Source organism: Doryrhamphus excisus, chromosome 20 (assembly GCF_030265055.1).
Source record: "Doryrhamphus excisus isolate RoL2022-K1 chromosome 20, RoL_Dexc_1.0, whole genome shotgun sequence".
Classification (NCBI taxonomy): domain Eukaryota; kingdom Metazoa; phylum Chordata; class Actinopteri; order Syngnathiformes; family Syngnathidae; genus Doryrhamphus; species Doryrhamphus excisus.
Genome location: NC_080485.1, coordinates 2,118,161 through 2,140,897, shown reverse-complemented (window position 1 = coordinate 2,140,897; position 22,737 = coordinate 2,118,161). Strand labels below are relative to the sequence as shown.

At 38.8% G+C, this 22,737-nt stretch overlaps 1 protein-coding gene across 1 annotated transcript in view; it reads right to left on the bottom strand.

Annotated features, from left to right (window-relative positions):
* The window catches only part of wdr27 (WD repeat domain 27), a 50,674-nt gene that overhangs the window by 5,739 nt on the left and 22,198 nt on the right, over window positions 1-22,737 (bottom strand). Inside the window, exons 22-23 of the mRNA XM_058058315.1 lie at window positions 16,132-16,234; window positions 11,523-11,621 (exon numbers count right to left, since the gene is read on the bottom strand). Of these exons, the coding sequence (XP_057914298.1) occupies window positions 11,523-11,621; window positions 16,132-16,234 (202 nt within the window). The remainder of the gene's footprint in view (window positions 1-11,522; window positions 11,622-16,131; window positions 16,235-22,737) is intronic.

Genomic DNA, 22,737 nt, shown 5'->3' with positions numbered 1-22,737 from the left:
TATACACAAATAGAAACATGAGTGTAGGTGGGGCATACACCTGATCAGTGAGGGATGATTGGCAGCTCCCTCACAAGCTCTCACAAGAAGAAACCATTGTTGTCTCCAGATGGAGCCACTTCATCTACGCCAGGGGTGCTCACACTTTTTCAGCATGCGAGCTACTTTTAAAATGACCGAGTCAAAATGATCTACCCACTACAAAAATGCAAAACATCTATTTATTTTCAAATGTATTGAGGATTATTTGTACGTACAATGTATGTTGATGTACCTTACATAACCAAATGAGCCAATATTGCAAAACACACATAATTAACTATTAACATTTTTTGTAATTACCTGAGTTTACTTTGATGACTTGCACTGAATTGAACCAGCCAGGGATGCATAGTCCGGACAGTAGCTGCTGATAGCCAGCCTCAAGCACACTTCCAAATGTTTATCAGTCATGGATAATATCCGTATCATAATATCCGTATAATATTCCATATCCGTATGGAAGTGATATGTTTTTTGCCTTTTTACTTGGTCCAGTTTTTGCCTTTTTACTTGGTCCAGCTCCTTCACTCATTTTAGTGACCATAAACTTTAGCGAGGGCTTTAAAATCTGACGCAATTCGCCGACTAGCTTAGCACTTTGCATCGTTGTTTACGCATGAGCGGTGACCTAAAGGTCAAAATTCAGTTGTCATCTGACTGGTTGTCCTGTATGTCAATCAAGTAACGGGGATGGATGATAGGCTGACATCGTAAGTTCTGCTGCACTTAGAGACGTTGTTTGATTTGATTGGTCGCCCGAAGGGCAACATTCAGTTGTCATCTGAATGGCTGCCCTGTATATCAATCAAGTGACGGCATTGATGCTGGGATGATATTTTTTTAATGTCACGCCGCGATCGACTAGCGATCGACCAGTACCACCTCCGCGATCGACCGGTAGATCGCGATCGACTTAATGAGCACCCCTGATCTACGTGATCCGTATCAGTATCACTAGCATAAAACCCTAATAGGAACATCCCAAAGAAATAAGTATGAAGTTATTATGTTATTGTTTTTTTGGGCCTCGTCTGCCTCTCCTGACCGCACGTTGCAGTGAAGTGTTTTCAAAAACGCCAAGCATCACGGTTTCAAACGTGACTCTGAACAAGCCTGAGACTCGCCGGACGACATTTCCATCATTTTAGTCTTCTCCAAGCCTTCGTTCACCGTGACCTCCCTTTCCCTGACCTTCATCTAGACCGGCCTCACCGCCCCCTTCGTGCCCCCGGGCTGCTGCGATGTGCGTTGAAGACTTAAGAGGGTCAGAGATCAGCTCCGTTAGCAAGAACAGCCACAAGTTCAACAAGCCACTCGGTCGTCTGAAGCACCAACTAAGGCAGGGGTGGGCAAACTACGGCCCGGGGGCCACATCCGGTCCGCCAAGTGTTTCAATATGGCCCGCCTGTTTTTTCCAAAATATTTCATTTGAACTCAACATACAACCTGGCATCGTGGCTAGGGCCAATTTTTGGATGGTTGAGGTAGCTGCTTTATCAGTTTCGTTATTTGATGTGGTCTGTTACAAAATGCTCCTATAATAATAATAATAATAATAATAATAATAATAATAATAATAATAATAATAATAATAATAATAATAATAATAATAATAATAATAATAATAATAATAATAATAATAATAATAATAATAATAATAATAATAATAATAATAATAATAATAATAATAATAATAATAATAATAATAATAATGATAATACTACTATTATATTAATATTGTTGTTAATAATATTAATATAATAATGGTAGTAATATTACAAAATACTCCTGGAAAAAGGAGCACAAGCATAATAATAGTAATACAAATAATGATAATAATACTACTATTATATTAATATTGTTGTTAATAATATTAATATAATAATTGTAGTAATATTATTATTATAACAAAATAATAATAATAATATAATAACATTACTATAACTAATAATAACAATAATTCTAATAATAATAATAATAATAATAATAATAATAATAATAATAATAATAATAATAATAATAATAATAATAATAATAATAATAATAATAATAATAATAATAATAATACATTGAGAAACACACTTTACATCAAATAAATGATTTCAAAGTGCACATATAGCAGATTGCATGACACTTTTACATGTAAAATATGTGTAAAAATATAGGTGTAAAAATGGACTGTTACGTGTAAAATACTACATAATCCCCCCCCGTCAATTTTGTTAAATTAATGCGGCCCGCGAGTCAAAAGGTTTGCCCACCCCTGAACTAAGGTGTGGAGGTCACTCATGCAACAAACATCTGTGATGCAACACGTTCCACCAAACGTTGTTCAAACTGGAGCTTCTAAGGGCAAGTCATCAAGAGTCTGTTGTGGGCTGTTCCACTGTAGATGCGGGGGTCATGCTAGGACGCCGCTTGTGCTAATCAACTTGCATGAATCTTCCTTAAACACAACCCACAGTTTGCATAGGTTTGATCTTTCTTTGACAGATTTATGAACAGGGTCAGAACGTCATTATGCAATAAGCTAAGCGTATGAAGCCTTTTCTCTTAAATCATAAATCAAAGTGAAAGGTTGCATGAAATGCCATCTATATTGCGCAATCGAACTTATTGCTGGGAAGCTGCTTCAATAACGTTGAAAAAAATACAGCAAAAGTTCAAAGCAGGAAAAAAAATCTGGGTTTCATTTACGGACGGCACATTTTGGCAAACATGTCAGCAAATAGTGTTAAATACTGACAACGTGAATGATAGAAAATGTCCGTCTGGTGACGCTTTCAATGAACGATGAGCGACGTATTTAGCCTTGCCGGCGATTTCAGTGATCACATGACAGCACAGACAATTACCAAACAGGATGTTCTGCACTTGAACGGAGACAAAACGCAACACTCACATGAGCGATGGAAGATGGCCGTACGTCATTTATGAGACAAGGACAGCACGTGAACCACACGTGACCGCTGAAGAGAACATACTACCAAAGCTAACCTAACCTAACCTCACCACCAATCGTCTGCTGTTCAGGTTGGCCATTAATGACACGCCCTGTCCAATCATCTATCGCAACATTATGAAACAATGAATCCAGGTCTTGGTTTTGCTGGGGTGTCCGATGTTCCCACTCTTCTTTTGTTGTTTGTCTTATGTAAGATTCTGTGATTATATGTGTGAAAAAAAAAAAAAAACTTATTGAATTGGTAACTGCTATGGCGTGGAGAAGGGGTAGGATTTAATAAGCTTTGCTTCTTCCTGCTCCTTTTCAGACATGTGTAGTAATGAGGTGTTGTGTATATGCATGTATGTGTATGTGTATATGTGTATATATATATGTATGTAGATATGTGTGTATGTATATGTGTATGTATATACGTATATATATATATAAATAGATATTGTAAGTGTATATGTGAGAAAGAATAATGTAACATAGTATGCATGTCTGAAATAAATTAAGAAAGAAAGAAAGGTCAGGTGAAGCAAACCTGTTGATGAACCTGGCAACTAACTTTCTGGTAGTCCTTTTTGATATGTATAGGTATATGAAGGTATATGTATAGGTCACCTATGAACAAAAGTATGAGAACACACCTCATAATCTACTAATTCATTGACTACAAGTGACAACAGGAAGTGGCAACAGGAATGATAGCATATCAAGAAAACCAATAACTACAGCAACAAGTAAATGTAACATGTAACGGTACATGTAACAACAAGTAAGTCGAAGGGCCTCTGACCATCTCCCCAGGGGGCAGGGGCCATGCTTGCACCAAACTTTGATGTCAAGCAGGGGGCCACAATCGGCTTGACTTAAGTCAGGGGTGGGCAAACTTTTTGACTCATGGGCCGCATTGAGTTAACAAAATTGTGCGGGGGGCCAGAACATATATTTAACACACATGATTTTACGCTTATAATTTTAATAATTTTAATAATTTTAATAATTTTAATAATTTTAATAAATTTAATAATTTTAATAATTTTAATAATTTTAATAATTTTTAATAATTTTAATAATTTTAAAAATTTTAAATAATTTTAAATAATTTTAATAATTTTTAATACTTTTAATAATTTTTACGCCTTGATTTATTTGTCTAATTTTAATTGTCATACTATCAGCTATATGTTTTCATTTCTCCTTTTTTCAGGAGCACTTTCAACATCAGATACATCAAACTACGATTTTTTTTTTTTTTACTGAATAAGACATCCGACTTGAAAGTCATGTTGCCAGCTGGTATGTTAAAAGTTGAAATACTAAAAAGCAATTGGCGGGCCGGATTCAAACGTTTGGTGGGCCGCATGTGGCCCCCGGGCCGTAGTTTGCCCACCCCTGACTTAAGTGATTCCAAGTATTTACGTGGACTTCAGACCTTCACAATGCGCTCATATAGCAACATAAAAGCCATGTTGTTATCAAAGCATTGTCTTTTTATATTCATATTTTACATGACATTACGGAGTTCATCATTTTATTGGCAACTTATTGGCACTTGGTGTTCAAAGAGCGGCACATAGCGGAGCAGCCAAAGCTTAAAAACACAACGTCATGAAAATATGTTTTCATTGGTGTTTTCGATACGCATTGTTGGCAGGACATAAGAACACAGAGGAATCAGCGTGACAGCTAACTATATGATGCATTGCAATATTGATATTTTGCTCCAGCCCGACTTGACAGCCCTGACCTCAACTCCATTAAACACATCTGCGATGGACGACAACAGAGATCGTGAGCCGTGTCAGCCACATCCAGCGTCGGTGACCCCTGACCTAACAGTTGCTCTTGTCCGTAGTGAATACTGAAGTCCATATTCACGTTCTGTAGGTCTAACACCAGGTGTCCCAATCATTTTTTGGGGGGGTAGCGACAATGTGAGCTTCCCGTTCAATGCCTGCAACTCTGAGAGGTTCTCAGCTTCGTCTGACTCTCACTTGGATGTGACATTCTGGAGCAGACGCCCGTGTTTGCTGTCTGACCATCAAGTGGAGACCTTCCTGGGGGCATGAAAATAAAAAAAAAAATGGACAAAATAGTTTCAAATGCCAACTGGCTGCAAATTAAATGACACGTGACTAAAAAAAATAGTCAAGTTGGACGCCAGCTTTTTTTTTTCCAGGCTGGAAAGAGGAATGATGATACATGTGGACCCTTGGAGACAAGAGCCAACGGGATGATTCACTCGGTCTTCCAAGTTAGGGTAGAAGTTGTTAAGATTCCGAGACAGCTGCTGGTGTCAGTAAGCGGTCACGGCTCCGCACTCCTGCAGCTAACAGGAGGTGCAAATGAGGTCACAAGTAATTGGAGCACAATAGGCCAAAGTATTCATCAAAAGACTGTCAACACTTTTGATAGTATGGCCGTATCGCTGCTTATGGCTCTCCAAAATCCACACATGTATGCATTTAAAAACACAAGTGTCACAAAAGGAGTCCATGCATTTGGATCTTTTATATGCTCGCCTTCCTTAAAGGGATAAACAACTCTGTTCCAAGCCTTCCAACAAAGGCCTGATGGACCAAAGGCTTTCTATACATTGTTCTGACAGGGACGGCAAATAGAATTATTATAATTATAATAATTCTGTTTGTGGGGACATCCAAGCCCCATGGATGCAACAATAGCCAGCTAACTTTCTGACTCCGTGTTGGGAGTCATCCCTGGTGAACGGGAGGCTTAATTATAAACGAGTACCTTCTTGGAGTCCATCAGGGGAGCGCTGGAGAGCACCCCAGCTGATGACTCCATCGTTCTACCGGGAGACTTCAACACCCATGTGGCCTGGAGGGGCGTGACCGGGAGCGACGGCTTCCCCGAACCGAATCAGTGCAGTGTGATGTTACTGGACTTTTGTGCGAACCCCAGTTAGGTTAACATAGGTAGGTCCAGAAGTGGACTTGCCACCAGGACACCTGAAGAGGCTGAGCTGGAGGATTAGATGGCGGGGAGGATCAATCCATGTCAATTTCAGACTTAAAATAATGTACAGACGTAAGCCCACACATTTCTTGTTGAACCACACCCACTTCCGGTATCTGCCCCGCCCACCCCGAGTTCAGATACGGATCATTTAGATGGGTGAACAGATACAGATAAAGATTAGTGGTGTGCTCGCTCATCCCGAGTTTAAAGGCTCAAAAAGCTTGCTTCCATTATAAAAGTTCAACTTGGTAATGGTAATGGTAATGGTAATGGTAATGGTAATGGTAATGGCAATGGCAATGGCAATGGCAATGGTAATGGTAATGGTAATGGCAGTGGCAATGGCAATGGTAATGGCAATGGCAATGGCAATGGCAATGGCAATGGTAATGGTAATGGCAATGGTAATGGTAATGGCAATGGCAATGGCAATGGTAATGGCAATGGCAATGGTAATGGTAATGGTAATGGTAATGGCAATTGCAATGGTAATGGTAATGGTAATGGTAATGGCAATGGCAATGGTAATGGTAATGGTAATGGTAATGGTTTTATTTCATTTGAACATGCATCAGATTCCAATTGAGTGCATCCCATAATCAGTTCCCAGTTCCACATGTCCAACAGGAGTAGGAAGAAGCAAAGCTTATTAAATCCTACCCCTCCATCTGGTACTTTTACAATCACTACCTGTTACATTTGTTCACTTCCTGCTTTCCATAATACAGTTTAAGTTTTTTTGTTTTAACGTAGTCCTAGCATAGAAGTGTTTCAAATGTACTTCTTCCCTGAGATCATATTTCTCCTCTCTTGTAGAGAAGTATTGGATGACATTTTTAGCTAATTGCTTATTTTTAGCCTTATGCATTATTTTAGCTGTTTGAAGATGAACTATATCAGCAAGTTGAAGTATTTGTCATTTTACAAATAAGGAGTTAGTATGTTCTCTGTAGGCGGCATTATGAATTATCCTTACTGGCCTTTTTTGCAGTACATTTAGCCAGTGAAGATTGCTTTTATAGTTATTAGCCCATATTTCCACACAATAAGTAAGATATGGTAGAACCAGAGAGCAATAAAGAGTGTGGAGTGATTTCTGATTGAGAAACTTGCTTTCTTCTATGCTTTGCTTAAAGGTCGCCTCCACGTGATTATACTATATTACAAAACCAAGAGAAGAAAAAGAAAATGATTCAATGCATCTAACAAGTTTTTAAACAAGTTTTTAAAATTGGATTTATTTCAATTTTTTATTGGCTGTCTCTGACTTGTAAATGCAGCCAATGGATCATTGTTCTGGAACGTTCCAACTTAAATGAATGATACAATCCATGTTGTATGAGAAATGTTCACTAAAGTCTGCCAATACACTAAAACACATTTTATCATTTTGTAGTTGATATGAAAACATTAATAAATTGGGTTTTTGTTTGCATTTGTCTCTGATGTGTTAACTTTTTATTTCGCCAACTTTTGTTGAATCTGGGAATGGATAATAAACCTTATTCCACTTCAGCAAGAAAAACATGGAAGTGGCATTTGAACAAACGTGATCAGTGTTTGCATGAGTGGAAGTTTGAAGCCGGGGCTGGCTCGGGCTTGTCCTGAATCATCCCTTAGTTATTCTGCTGTAGGCCTACACTGTCTGGGTATTTCACTTAGCACTCGAAGCTCTTCTCATCTTCTCCCCATCTGTTTACAAGGTCCTAGTATCTTGCTCTCCCAAAGGTGTGTGCTTAATCACCCAGCAATCCAAATATAAATGTATAATGTACTTTTACTAAGGCTCTTTCATCACCTTTACACAATTTTAGTTCATGCCCAAAACCCAAAAAAATACAATTAATAGGACGAAATTCCTCCACAGAGACTCATTGCAAGTTATCGCAAAAGCTTGATTGCAGTTGTTTCTAGTAATCATGGCTCCACAAGTCACGCTTAAGGGGGAAATCACATTTTCACACATGGCCATGTAGGTTTGTTTATTATATCCAAATAACAAAATCTATCTAATATTGTATAAATGTCTCACAATCCAAAATAGAATAGGTCATTTGAGTCATGCAAAAGACAGAAAGTTGGTCAACTGCATGAGACATGACTAAAAACAGATCGCAAGTCTTTCCAACATATCTTGTAGATGTAGATGTATAATGTGATAAAGATGTTTTCCATCTCTGGCGTGGAACAACATGAGAGGAGCTATCAACAGACAGGTTGGGCTTTAAAAACACAGCTATCACGCTATCCTAAATAAAGCACAGACACACCGACACTATTTCCCTATTCTGACCCAGTAACCTGTTTCTCAGAACCGACTGTGGATTTGTCTCAGGCCAGCTTCAACAGTTTTGCTCTGCCTTTACATACAAAGGAGGATGCGACTGCAGGCAAAACATGTGCGCTACCTTGGTTTTCAGGCATGGCTTGCATTGGAAAACCACAATTCTAAAGTCACACAAACTAAAAAAACAAAACACAGGAAAAACAGTAACGTCTTTTTTTCTCGAGGAGCATAGCATTTTTTTTAATTTTACATCGGCGTGCCACGTGAAATCCCCAAGATTGTACGACACAACTAAGCAAATGTGGGGATCTCTCATTACAGCGTTAAGTAGCAAGATAAACCTGAAGGAAATAACCAAAGAAGTGGATCGGTCTGCTTTGATGGTCTTTTGAGTATTAGGATGGAAAACACGAGTGGTAAATGGCTGGAAAATATGCATTACATTATCTGTCTGCATGGACCTCGCCTTGGAGGGTTCTCACAGCAGTAAATATGGTCAACATGTGGCCCAGGGATACGACATTAAAAAGGAAGCTTAGCGCAGGTTGTTTTCCCGTATTGTATCACTGGAGTCATTTTAGATATAGCGGAACCTTGGTTAACATGTATTTCAGTTAGCAATGAAAATGTACTCCACAATTTTGCCACAATTTTTCTCCGGTTAGCAATCTGGCATGCTTCTTGTTGTCTTATGAATACACTATGAGAGTTCAACTGTGTTCTTTATTTTTTTCACAAAACATCCTTCCTTGTTAGCATCCTATTAGCATAGCACTAAGAAAATGGCAAATACGTTACGTCTATGATGTCATTAGTGGTTGACCGTCACAAATGTTAACACAAAACACGCATTTATAGTTGAACAATTTGACTATTTTACATGCAAAACACAATTCTAAACGCATAAAAATGATGACTGACAGGGATAAATGAACATTTCATTGAAGATGGGATTTTTTCCCCCAAAGACACAATGTGGCAGCGAGATTAACCACGACCACCTTCCTGTTTTCCCATGAGTTATTTCTTGAATTCTATCGTGGTTCTCACCTTTGTCAACATGCTGGTACTTGCAACTTTCTTTGGCTTTTCTTTGGCTTTTCTTTTCTTTTCTTTCTTTTAGGTTATTGAGGTAAAAAAAAAAAACACTACTGAATTCAAGAAATAACTCACGGCAAAACAGGAAGGTGGTGGTTGAACTTGTTGCCACATCATGTCTTTGAGAACAGCTGTCAAGGATCATGTCTTCAATGAGGGTAAAAGTATCCTTAAATGTTCATTTTTTATGAAATTACATGCATTTAAAATTGTTTATGCATGTAAAACTACAAAAATATATTTTGTGTTTATATATGGACAAACACGTCAAACACAAATTACCCTTATGGTTTGACATTGACGGAGGTCTGTGCCCTTTCTATACTACTAAGTTATTTAGTAGTAGAAGATTTTTTACAGTATATATCATCACTTTATCAAATCGTGCTAATTATCTGTTCAATAGATCAAATCTTTGAGGTGCAACAAGGAAAAAAAAATATATATATATATTTTAACCTTCACCACCGACCCCGTTCTGCTTTGGTAAATGTATTGGATGAGATGATATTCCCTTCAGGGTACTCGTATAAATCACAGAGATGTATGATAGATAACACATAGCTACATATACAGTATGTTGTGTGGGGCTAATAAACTACGTATATGTAATGTAAATAACATCCCTGTCAATCAAGAATGTAGCCTTTACTAGCAGTACAAGAGTCGACATGATCTTTTGGAGAGTGAGTGACCTTGTATATGTGTGTATATGTGTGTGTATATGTGTGTGTATATGTGTGTGTGTGTGCACATCTCCATTTGAGGCACTTGGGCTGGTCTCGACAGAACATTATTTTTGAATAAATGATTCCTATTATCATATGCACTTGCACTAGGACTAAAAGTATGTTAAAGGTAAATATTCTTGATCTAACTGCATGACCTGATGAATTGCTACAACTGTGGTGAGATACAATTTTGACACTTTCTTTTGGAATTTTCCCATCATATGAATTAAGATTGCTGCAAACAGAGGAATATTTATAATAAATAACATGTTGAGGTTTTTCTCCCTGACACCTGTGTGGAAAATAAAACGAGTGGCAACAGCTGCTGATTTTCTGCTAGAGCTGCAAAATAAAATATGCAGCAAAATAAAATATGCAGGGGTTCTGACCGAGAGTAAGCAAGCACTGATTTATTAAGTGTGTTTCCCACTTTGCAGATTCATCTAATTCAGCCAGCGGCCGTGGATCAAACTTTCCACTGGGGAAGGTGAATGTACCATTGTGTTGCAAAATAGTGTTCCGAAAAAGGACCTGTAGATTTAAAACAGGTTCATTCCCAATAAACAAAATAAAGTCATGTGACAGTGACTGGTCATAATATGGAGTGCAGTGGAGTCTTGGGGGTCATAAGCCCCGCTTTTTTTTAAGATTCAGATTTTGATGAAAATTATTTCCAAAATTCCCGAATGTCTCAGTTTTCATACAATGTCTTGGTTATTGTACAGCCAAACAACGGTGCAAAAAAAGCATCCACGCGTCACATTGTGGTGTCCATTCATTTTCTACCGCTTATCCTCACCAGGGTTGCGGAGGTGCTGGAGCCTATCCCAGCTGTTTTGTGGACGAGAGGCGGGGTACACCCTGGACTGGTGGCCAGCCAATCACAGGGCACATATAGACAAACAACCATTCACACTCACATTCATACCTATGGACAATTTGGAGTGGCTAATTAACCTAGCATGTTTTTGGAATGTGGGAGGAAACCAAAACAGAACATACATACTCCACACAGATGGCCGAGGGCGGAATTGAACCCTGGTCACCTAGCTGTGATGTCTGAGCGCTAACCACTCGTCCATCGTGCCACCCACGTTTTGTCATATGTAAAAAAATAATTTTGTCCTTATGCCCATAAATGTGTACGCAATGGTGGAGTTTTGGTTTTGATTCTGGTTATGCCGGATGTTGATGTTAGTCAGCGTTGATTTAAAAAGGTTTCACTGTATTTAATTGATAATTATTGAACAATAGGAAAAATATTTGTATCGCTTCTGTGGTAGTACACAAGACCATTTGTGTATTTTTCTTACCTCTTTCTAACCACTTTGTCTGCCGTGCAGCCATCAATTGTTTTCAATATTAAATACATAAAATAAAATATTGTGTTATGTAAATGCCATTAAACAGATGTGAAATACGTTGTCACCTGTGGTGTAGCAGGATTGAAAGTCACACTGAGCACCGTCTCCGAGTGTCTCTGCAGTTTGTGGAGGTAGCTGCTGCTCCTGACGTCGTACACGTAAGCCTGACAGGAGAAAAAAGGAACTAAATCAAAACCAGTGACTATCCATTCTTTGCCCCCAGCCCAGAACACCTCATCAGGGAGGCGTCCGGGATGCCGCTAGTCCTCACTGGGATTACAGGGGTATGCTGGAGCCTACACCAAATGACTTTGGGTGAGAGGCAGGGAAATGATGTTCATCATTTATGTTCATGTTGCACAAGTTATTGTAATATTTTTTATTTTGGTGCTAAAAGTTCATCATCCACTCACAGTGGCCTAGATCAGGGGTGGGCAAACTTTTTGACTCGCGGGCCGCTTTGAGTCAGAATATATATTTAACCCTTAGAATTTTTTTTCATTTCATATTCCAGGTATTCCTCAAAAAACATGTTTTTGATATCATGCCATTCACATTTTTAACTTATCTTTTATACATTTTAAGAAATTTTAGTTTTTGTGTTACTACCCCAACCTTCCATAAGTGGGTCAAAAATGACCCGTATGCATTTTCTATGGAATCCAATAAGAACCTTTGATTCTTATCAACTTATCAACTCCTAAATATAATACTAAATATCATACAAGTGATTATTCCTAACCAAAATGGCAAAATTGGCATAAAAAGGCATTGATTCTAGTATGGGTCATATTTGACCCTCTTATGGAAGAGTGTAGGGTCAAGTCACTCGTGCATCTAAGGGTTAACACACACTATATTACTCGTATAATTCTAACAGTCAGCATTTAATTATTAGTCTAATTTTATCTGTAAAAGTGTCATACTATCAGCTGTATGTTCTCATGTCACTTTTTTCAGGAGCTTTAAACATCAGACCACAGCAAATTACGAAATTGAATTTTACATACAGCCGACTTGACTTATGTTGCCAGCTGTTGTATGTTAAAATTTGAAATATTTAGAAGCAGTTGATGTTTGTGAAATAATCACTAATAAATACAATAAATCACTATATTCACAGTTACTATGGTACCCATTATGTCATTGTATGGTCATATCACCGAGTACTTCGGTACGTGACAAAAAAAAACCTTACACCATATTAGGAAAGCAGGAAGTGATTAAATTATTAAGTCACATCATTTCTGTACGAGGTACATTATTAAAAAAAAACAAAAAACCTTAAACTGTATTATGGAAAGCAGGAAGTGAACAAATGTAACAGTTAGTGATTGTAAAAGTACCAGATGGAGGGGTAGGATTTAATAAGCTTTGCTTCTTCCTACTCCTTTTGGACATGTGGAACTGGGAACTGATTATGGGATGCACTCAATTGGAATCTGATGCATGTTCAAATGAAATTAAACCATTACCATTACTATAGAAAGCAACTGGCGGGCTGGATTCAACCGCTTAGTGGGTCACATGTGGCCCCCGGGCCGTAGTTTGCCCACCCCTGGCCTAGAATGATGAAGGAACTTTACATTTCAAAGCTTCTGTTTTGGGGTATTTACCACAGTGATGATTATGCTTCAGATGCCGAGTTATGACATATCAGGGTTGCTCGTAAAATGTCACTTCTTAACCATTTCCTGTGGTCATGGAAAATTGGCTACTACTGCAGTTTTATCAAACCGTTACTCGTTTAAGTACAGTAAACCTCGGATATATCGGATTCAATTGTTCCCACTGGTTTTGTCCGATATAAGCGAAATCCGTTATATGCGTATACCGGAAAATGTCCGTTTTACGCATATATCGGATTTATATCCGATATATGCGTAAATCAGATTTTATCCGTTATAAAAAGGCACTTCCTTGACTATGTTTCCAATGTACCTGGACGCGCAGGCAACGCTGCAAACGCTGCAAATGACGTCGTATAGCGGCCTGTCACGATTCGGCGAATCGGAGCGCCACGATGCGGCCATCCGATATATGCCAGGGAAATTTAATGGAAATGCATTGGAACGGGACTGGAGATTTTGTCCGAAATAGGCGAAATCCGTTATAAAAAATCCGATATATGCAATGAATTTTTATTGGAAATGCATTACAGAAAAATCGGTTCTTTTTTATCTGTCCGTTGTGAGCGAATTTCCGATATATCCGAGTCCGATATATCCGAGGTTTACTGTACTACAATTGTCAAAAGAACACACTATTAACTTACGTCACTTATAAGTAAGGTGAATGGAATGGACTCGGGTGCAACGTGTGTGTGTGTCAAGTGTCCTGTAGCCTGCTTAGTCCAGGTTTTTTGGGTGTGTTATGGCGTGATGGGTCTATCAGGGTAAAACAAGAACATGCCAATATAAGGTTGTGTGTCCCAAAGGTCATGCACAGCTCTTTAGAAGCTCTTACATTCAGTGTGTGATGAGAACTCTCAGCATGGAGACGTGAATGTGTTATCAACTGCCCAACTTTTTTTTTTTTTTTGGTAAGTCTCTGGCTACAATCATCAAGCTTTAAGAGCCGGGTGCTTGCTAAAAACAGATGTGAGATAGATAGATAGACGTGTGTTACCAGACGGCGATTCGTCAGATTCCTGCAGCTGTTTTGGATTTCTATTTTGTATAAAAAATGCTTAAAAGTGAGGCAAATAGTGCGTGGGTAAAAGTGTTTCCTGTCGTGTGTGTGTGGCACAGACTTTTTGTCAATTCAGTGCAGCATTGAACCTCAGATGTCTTCATTTGTATGAAGGTTACTAAAGAGATTCTGACATCATCTTATAATAATTGGAAGAAGTTAAATATGAGTGTATGTACTGTACACAAATACATAGCAAGCTATGCTTACGGGATGTAAAAATATGATTATTTCACAAAGTATATCCCCCCTCCACAACTAATGATGCACATTTCAGGTATTATTTTGATGTTTTCACTGTCCGGAGTCCAACTAAATGTTATTTAGTCCATATTTTATTCCACTGTTTTTTACTTTGCTTTGAAGGCAAGTAAAAGTCACTGTCTGGAAAATCAATTTAACAGCACTATTTCAAAACGAATGTTGAATTAGACTTTGGAAAAAGGTCTGATACCAATTAAAAGTGTCTGAGTGCAAAAACAAAAAAACAAAACAAAACAAAAAAAACCTTCGCTTTAGTCTTTTGTCAGACAAGGAAGCATCAAGTAGGAGTTCTTCGTTCTATTTGAGACGTCAGAATCTCCTGATTTCTCCCAACCAATCAGCAATGAAGAATGGTAATTTAGGAATAGATTGAGCAATATTTATGACATTTGTTTCATTCATTCATTTTCTACCGTTTTTCCAAATTGAATTGGTATGCCGAGTAATTTAAGATTTAAGGTGTACCCTGCTTCTCCTTAATGAGGACAAGCGGTACGGAAAATGAATGAATCAAACGTTAAACACAAATTAAACTCAGTATATACATGAATGCATGAATGGATGGTATGTTCTGCGTACTAAGTACCTTATGGAGGAGATTCAAGTTCACTCTAAATCAGGGGTCTCAAACATGCGGCCCGCGGACCAAATGTGGCCCGCAGGACACTAGTTTGAGGCCCCCACCTTGATATGAAAGTTTAATGTTAGTGCGGCCCGCGCAAGTTTGATATGGATGCTGTATGGTATCATGTACCCAGAAAAAATGATTACGTTTGATTCATGTTCATGTTAAAGGTTAAATAACTGTTAATAGTTATCCTCCCTATCCGTGTGGAAGTGGTAAGTTTTTGGCTACTTAAGTTTAAAGGAAATAACTTGAAGGCTACCGTTTAGGTGGCTAGCTCTCTAGTTTGCGAGTTAGCATGTGTCTCAAGACCCTGCAGTTGCGCAATATGTTGTAAATAAAAAGAGTATAAATGTGACTATAGTCGTGTTTTGTCATGTCTACAGGGCTCTAATAATGCTTTGTTCATTTTAATCTGAAAAAAATCATTTGTCTACCCACCAACTATATGTGCTTTCTTAAGTTTTTATTATTTGCCGTTTTATTATTATTATTATATTTATTTATTTATTTATTACTGATTGATTGATTTTCTTTATTCTTGATTTGTTTATTTATTTTTCATCTTATTTTGTGCAGAACAATAAAAATTAAGATATTTGAGAACAGTGTAATGTTTTATCAGAGCTTTTATTGTAAAAAATCGGAACCAAAGCACTGAAAAAGTTTGTATATTTTTCAGTTTTTAATAAATGCATTTTTTTTTTTTTTTTTGGAAAACCTGATGCGGCCCAGCCTTGCCCAGACCCTAGCTCCAGTGGCCCCCAGGTAAATTGAGTTTGAGACCCCTGCTCTAAATGGTTAAAGTAACCATAACAAGGAAGATAAACGAGCTTTCTGCAATCATTTACCTCAAATGGCAAGATTAGTCATTCCTTTAGTGTTAGACTGTCCAACATTTCGATCTATTTATGTACTAAATTTGATGTTGTGAAAATATCCAAACCACACACGGATGACAAGTCTTAATCACGCTGTAAATCACCTCCGATATCCAGAAGCTGCACTAAGTTCTTATGTCAGCTCGTGTTAGCACGCTATTCATTTCCCAATATGCACTCTTCATTGGAAAAACGGACGCGTTTAAAACTTACACAGTTGTCCTCAGAGCCGCAGGCGATGAATCGACCACACGGGGAAATGGCGGAAGAGCAGGAATGGCAGCGGTTAATGTGGTTTTCATAACGCCGCACGCACCTGAAGACAAAATGCATACAATGGTGAGGAACACAGACAAAGAGTCCAACTATTTGATTGTCAATATCATGAACGGGTTAAATAAACTGACAGTTGGATTATGTTTTAGATGTTTTAGATGTGGAGACAAACCACCATTTTGTACTCCCCAGTAATTTGGTTTTAATAAAAAAATGTGAACAGCTAGGAGACCAGGGTTCAATTCCACCCTCGACCATCTCTGTGTGGAGTTTGCATGTTCTCCCCGTGCATGCGTGGGTTTTCTCCGGGTACTCCGGTTTCCTCCCACATTCCAAAAACATGCTAGGTTAATTAGCCACTCCAAATTGTCCATAGGTATGAATGTGAGTGTGAATGGTTGTTTGTCTATATGTGCCCTGTGATTGGCTGGCCACCAGTCCAGGGTGGACCCCGCCTCTCGCCTGAAGACAGCTGGGATAGGCTCCAGCACCCCGCGACTCTCGTGAGGATAAGCGGTAGAAAATGAATGAATGAAAAAAAAACATTCCATCCTATGACTCACTCTTCATTTTCTATAGAGTGGGTCTGGTAAATAACGAGGGTTGGGCGATATGGACCTTAGCTTATATCACAATATTTTTGGGATGTATCACGATATAAAATTGGATGTCAGCCTCTACACACATTGCTACTAATCTTCAACAAACTGTAATGCCTGTGCTTGTGATGAAGGAAGATGTAGTCACCCATGCAATTCAAACTGCTTATATTGTTTTGTTTACGCAGACATGGGGCAAACGGTACTCTTATTTTGAAGGACAGTCACGGAAGTATTGAGTATTTGCAGCTAAGACAAGCAACGTTCAAAATTAAACAAGCTGCTCATATTTTTTCTCTTAGAAACAGCATGTCATCACCGGGTATTGTAAAATCTTCCTTACATTAAAGCCTAAAACACAACATGGTGAAAATATACTCATCCAAGCCCGAGTCGTGCACACACAACCACACAAGTCAACCTTGCTAGCTTCCATTTATGCTCTGGAAGAGGAGTTTTAGACAACTTTTGCCGGCATTTCAACCTGTGTAGGTCGAGATTATTCAGTATTTAGAATGATTTTGTGCCACGATTGAGCGGTCGGCGAGCAAATACTTCTATGCATGAACGTTCCTTCTCCTCGCCGTGACAGAATTTCTTTCATCATACAGTATACTGTATATCCGCAGCAACTGGGCATGTTTACGTTTTATCATTTCTACCGGTATAAGTCATTTTCTCAGAATTTGAAGAATCTATACCAGGGGTGGGCAAACTATGGCCCGGGGGCCACATCCGGCCCGCCAAGTGTTTGAATATGGCCCATCCGTTCTTTCCAAAGTATTTCATTTAAACTCAACATACGAACTGGCATCATGGCCTGAGCCAACCTTTTGATGGTTTTATCAATTTCGTTATTTGATGTGGTCTGCTGTTTACAAAGTGCTCCTGAAAAAAGGGACACAATAATAATAATAATAATAATAATAATAATAATAATAATAATAATAATAATAATAATAATAATAATAATAATAATAATAATAATAATAATAATAATAATAATAATAATAATAATAAAATTTAAAATATTTAAATATAAAATATTTAAATATAAATATAAAATAATAAATAATAATAGCAGATTGCATGACACTTTTACAGATACAATAATACCAGGTGGACTGTTACGTGTAAAATATATAGTCTGCCCCCCCCCCGTTTTGTTAAATCAATGCGGCCCGCGAGTCAAAAAGTTTGCCCACCCCTGATCTATACGGTAGATAAAAAATATCAGCCAACCCTATAAATAACTCACCATGGGGCCAAGGAAAAATACAAGTACTTTTTATTGTTTTCTGAAATGAAAACTATAATTATCCTCAATGGAATGTATTGCTAATATTTTTGGGTGTTTATAAAGGGTACACAAGTTGAGAAAAAATGCTGTTTTGTTTTTTTCAGTTATCATCTGACCTTTTGGAAAAATGTAACAAAACTTGAAGAACTTCTGTAAAACGCATACCATGCACACGTGTGCAGATATTGGGGTCATCTGCTTCTGGTGGGATCAAATGCATAAATTTAAAGCCCAAGTGCTGTTCTCTTCATCAAGGTGTGCTAGCTCAGCGCCGCATGGCCATTTTTTTTTTTTACATTACATAAACATCTAAATCCGTGAAGAAGAAGACGAAGAAGTTGAGCATGGCTGAAGTAAAAGACAAGAATGAGGAGGTAGAAAATGACTAACGGCCGCCTCTCGCCACACGCTGGGCTCTTGGGTTTGCTTTGCACCAGCATGAAATGTCTTTACGATGCCACTGACAGCTGAGCAAAGAGCTGAGCAAAGGTCTCCATATGAGCTGAGATGTTGGCAGATCCAAGCCTTAACAGGATCTGGTGAGAAAATGGCTTTGACATTCGTGTCCGAGTCATCCAAGCGAGCTAAAAGTAGGTCAGAGGCATCGTTCCTGTTAGAAAGTTTGCATGAGTTGGGGGGGGGGGGGTGAGGAAAAAATCCCCACAAGCTGACACATATTTTTAAGAGGTGAAAGCCAAGTTTTTTTGAAGATTAGAGTGTCGAATTGTTGTTGAAAATGTGTCAAAGAACTCAACTGTGGCGAGTTGTGTCATGTTAGTACATCTTAGGTCAAAGGTCACACAGTCCCCGTCTCGTTCTTGTAAATGGAACTTCCATGGAATGCATTGAGGAAATCTCTTTTCATGTCAGCATCTCTCTCTGCTCTGTGTTTTCTCATTCTCACCATGGGAACGGTTGATATCACACAATTGGATGACAAAGTGGACCAATTACCTCAGGTCAAAGGTCAATTTCACACTTAATTTGTCATCTTCAGCAGAAATAAGACTGATGGAAAAAAAAAGAGTGTCGCAATCACGTTTTCAAGACGTATGATCTAATGGTGGACTTCATGTATACTATTTTCATGTCAGCTAACAATAATTATATGTTCGATATTGGCTTTCTCACCGATATCCGATATCGTCCAGCAAGTCATTACTGATACTGATATAGGCAAGTAGTAGTAGTATCAGACATCCCCCAATAACGCAATGTCATTCAACCTTTTGACTTCACCCGTGAAGAAATAGCAGTTGGAAAAAAATAACATGATAAATGTCTACAGATGCGGAACATCAAATTCATTTAGACCAGGGTGTCCAAACTTTTGTCACCAAAACATAACTAAAAAAAACATAACGTCTTTATCTTTTGTCTATAATGCAATCTAGGTCAATACATTCTAATCAGGTAGTTGAACTTGTGACAAAGATGATGGTATTAAGGTGAAAACTGAACTTCTTGTAGCTTAGTTTTCCAGAGTGGCTTTAATGACTTTAATGACTGGAAAAATGCTCGTTAACCCATCATGGGGCCAGAGAAAGTTGTTGCTTGTGAAAGCAGTTTGATAAAGAATAGAAACACTAACGAATGAAAGTACAAAGATGGCATCCTCTCCCTTCCTCCCTCCAAATCCAGCATCGCCTTTGCCAACAAGAATCTTCCATAAAGGTAAAAATGATAACTATAACTTAACAATATAACTATAACTATAATCACTCTCTATAAAATCTATTTGTTGGTATTTTTGGTGTGTCTGTAATGGAGTAATTGGATTTACATTATTATCTATGCAAAAAAATGGCTTTGGTTTTCATACATTGTAGTTTCTTTTGGTCATTATTTACATATAGTTGGCTATGGTCATAAAGCAGGAGGTCCAACCTAATCTCACTTGACAAAGCTGCACACTAAAAAGTCATTCAGAGTATCTGTTGACACCACTTGATTTAATACATAAATGCAATGTAAAAAATGTCATTCATTGATTGAGTTGCTAACTTTATTTTTTAAGTTATGTTCAAATAATAATGTTGGCTATTACATGAATTTAATTTAAACATGTCATATACACTCAAATTTTATTGTTGGTAAGCTTCAAACAAAATTCAAGTTGACATTTTTTGGTTTGTTTTTTTGAGAGTGAAGAGGAAAAGCTCATTTGTGTAATGCAATATTGTTTGTTGGTTCAAAGCAATTTCAAATTTTATTGTCATAACTAAGAAAGACTAATGGAAATTGTTGCGTTGATTTTTTTTGTTGAGGCTAAACCAGGGGTGGGCAAAGTTTTTGACTCGTGGGCCGCGTTGAGTTAACAAAAATTGTCCGGGGGGCACCGGAAAATATATTTAACACACACAATATTTTACACTTATAATTCTATTCTAACATTCTGCATTGAATTAGTTGTCTAATTTATTTGTAAAAGTGTCATACTATCAGCTGTGTGTTCTCATGTTCCTTATTTCAGGAGCACTTTAAACACCAGACCAAATCAAATTACGAAATTGAATTTTACTTTTTTTGTCAGTTTTTTTTTTTAATCTGACTTGCAAGTCATGTTGCCAGCTTGTATGTTAAAAGTTGAAATACTTTTGAAAGCAACTGGCGGGCCGGATTCAAACGCTTGGTGGGCCGCATGTGGCCCCCGGGCCGTAGTTTGCCCACCCCTGGGCTAAACATTTCTTTTTTGAGTGTGTAAAAAAAGAACCAACACAACAAAAAAAAAGGATTTAAGGGTCTCTCTAGGAACACTGACTGACTATCACCGTCCACTAACGTGCTGGCATGAAGTCCATCCCAGTTAGCAAAAGGTCATTTCCCAGCACTGAGACCCAGTTACCTTCAAATGGAGAAAACAGACATTCACAGATGAAGATGTGAATTACAGTGACATATTATAGCGGTGACAACATGTCAAGTAATTGGCAGCTAGTAAAATCTGATCAGATGGGAAAAACAGAGCAGAGCAGCGGCACTGTTGGGAGGAAAGTCCAAAGTCAAAATCATTCTTTAGTCTTCGACCTCAATGGATTGCTTTCCCATTTGGGAAGAGAACATGGCTAACGTTTACTATCCATATGTTGGGTGTAATATGTGATTGACCTCTTATTAATATTGGAGCATACCATTCGTGAAAACTCGAGTATTCTAAAGGACAAAAAGTGCTGAAAAGCACCGACACCACCTGCCATCACAACACTGACAATAGACTAACGAGTTGGCGCAAAAACTCTCCTCAGTTTTTCTAGGTCAGAATGTGGAAGAAATGTTTTGACTGAAGGCGGAGATGCTTGGCTTGGAGTCCCCCCTACACACACACACACACACACACACACAGTTGGTGTTGTGTGAGTGATGACTGTGCGGTATTTGACTAACAGACTGCACCGGAGGGTCTGATCCTCCTGAGCGGCGGGCCAAAGGATTCTGAGTATTCAGTGTCAGGTATCGAGGTAATTGGCAGGCTACTGTAATACATTGCTGCAGTTTAAATTATGCAAACAAACATCCATGCCTCCATCTTCTTCAGCTTATCGGGGTCATGGGGTCAGCAGTCTCAGTAGGGAAAACCAGACTTCCTGGTCTCGGGCAACCTCTTCCAGTTCCACCGGGAGGACACCAAGAGACATAATCCCTCCAGCATGTCCTGGGTCTGCCCAGGGGCACATCTGGACTCGAAGCCCAAGCCACCTCAACTGGCTTCTCCCAGCATGTCCTGGGTCTGCCCAGGGGCACATCTGGACTCGATGCCCGAGCCACCTCAACTGGCTTCTCCCAGCATGTCCTGGGTCTGCCCAGGGGCACATCTGGACTCGATGCCCGAGCCACCTCAACTGGCTTCTCTCAATGTGAAGGAGCAGCGGCCCTCTTAGGGTGAGTCCAACCGCATCATTCCAGCTGGACGTATCCGCAATCTCATTCTTTTGGTCAGGACCCAAAGCCCAAGACCGTAGGTGAGGCTGTGGGCATCCATTGACTGGTAAATTGAGAGCATTGCCATCTGGCTCAACTCTTTCTTCGCTTCAATGGTTTGGTACCAGGTCTGCAGCGATGCAGTCGCTGTGCCGATCCGCCTGACGACCTCACGCTTCAACCTTCCCTCACTTGTTAACGAGACACCGAGAACCATAGCTTCAGATTTGGAGGTTCTGCGAACCTCTCCAGTAAATGCCGATGGTCACACCTCGATAAGGCCATCAGGACCACATGATCTGCAAATAGCAGAGACAAGATCCAAAGGCCCCTGGACTGGACTCCCTCAACGCCTTGGCTACACCTAGAAATTCTGTCCATGAAAATTATGAACAGAATCTGTGACAAAGGGCAGCCTTGGTGGTTGGTGGGTTGGTGGGTTGTTGGGACACGGAACTATGTGAGACCAAAAAACCCTGAATGGAATGAGCCGTCCATTGGATAATTATTTGAGTGATTTGTTGTTTCAACTGGCAACATGTTAATGCTCACTGATGCAGTGACTAGATTCTCATTTCCCAACCATCAACAACCTCGTCAAAAACAACGGAGGAGATTGCTGAATTGCCTCTAAAATTGGGTTAAGAAGTGTCAAATGAATTATTCAGTAGCGGTGAACCATAATTGTGTGGGAAGATGCATGGTTGGAAAACCATCTTGAGAGCC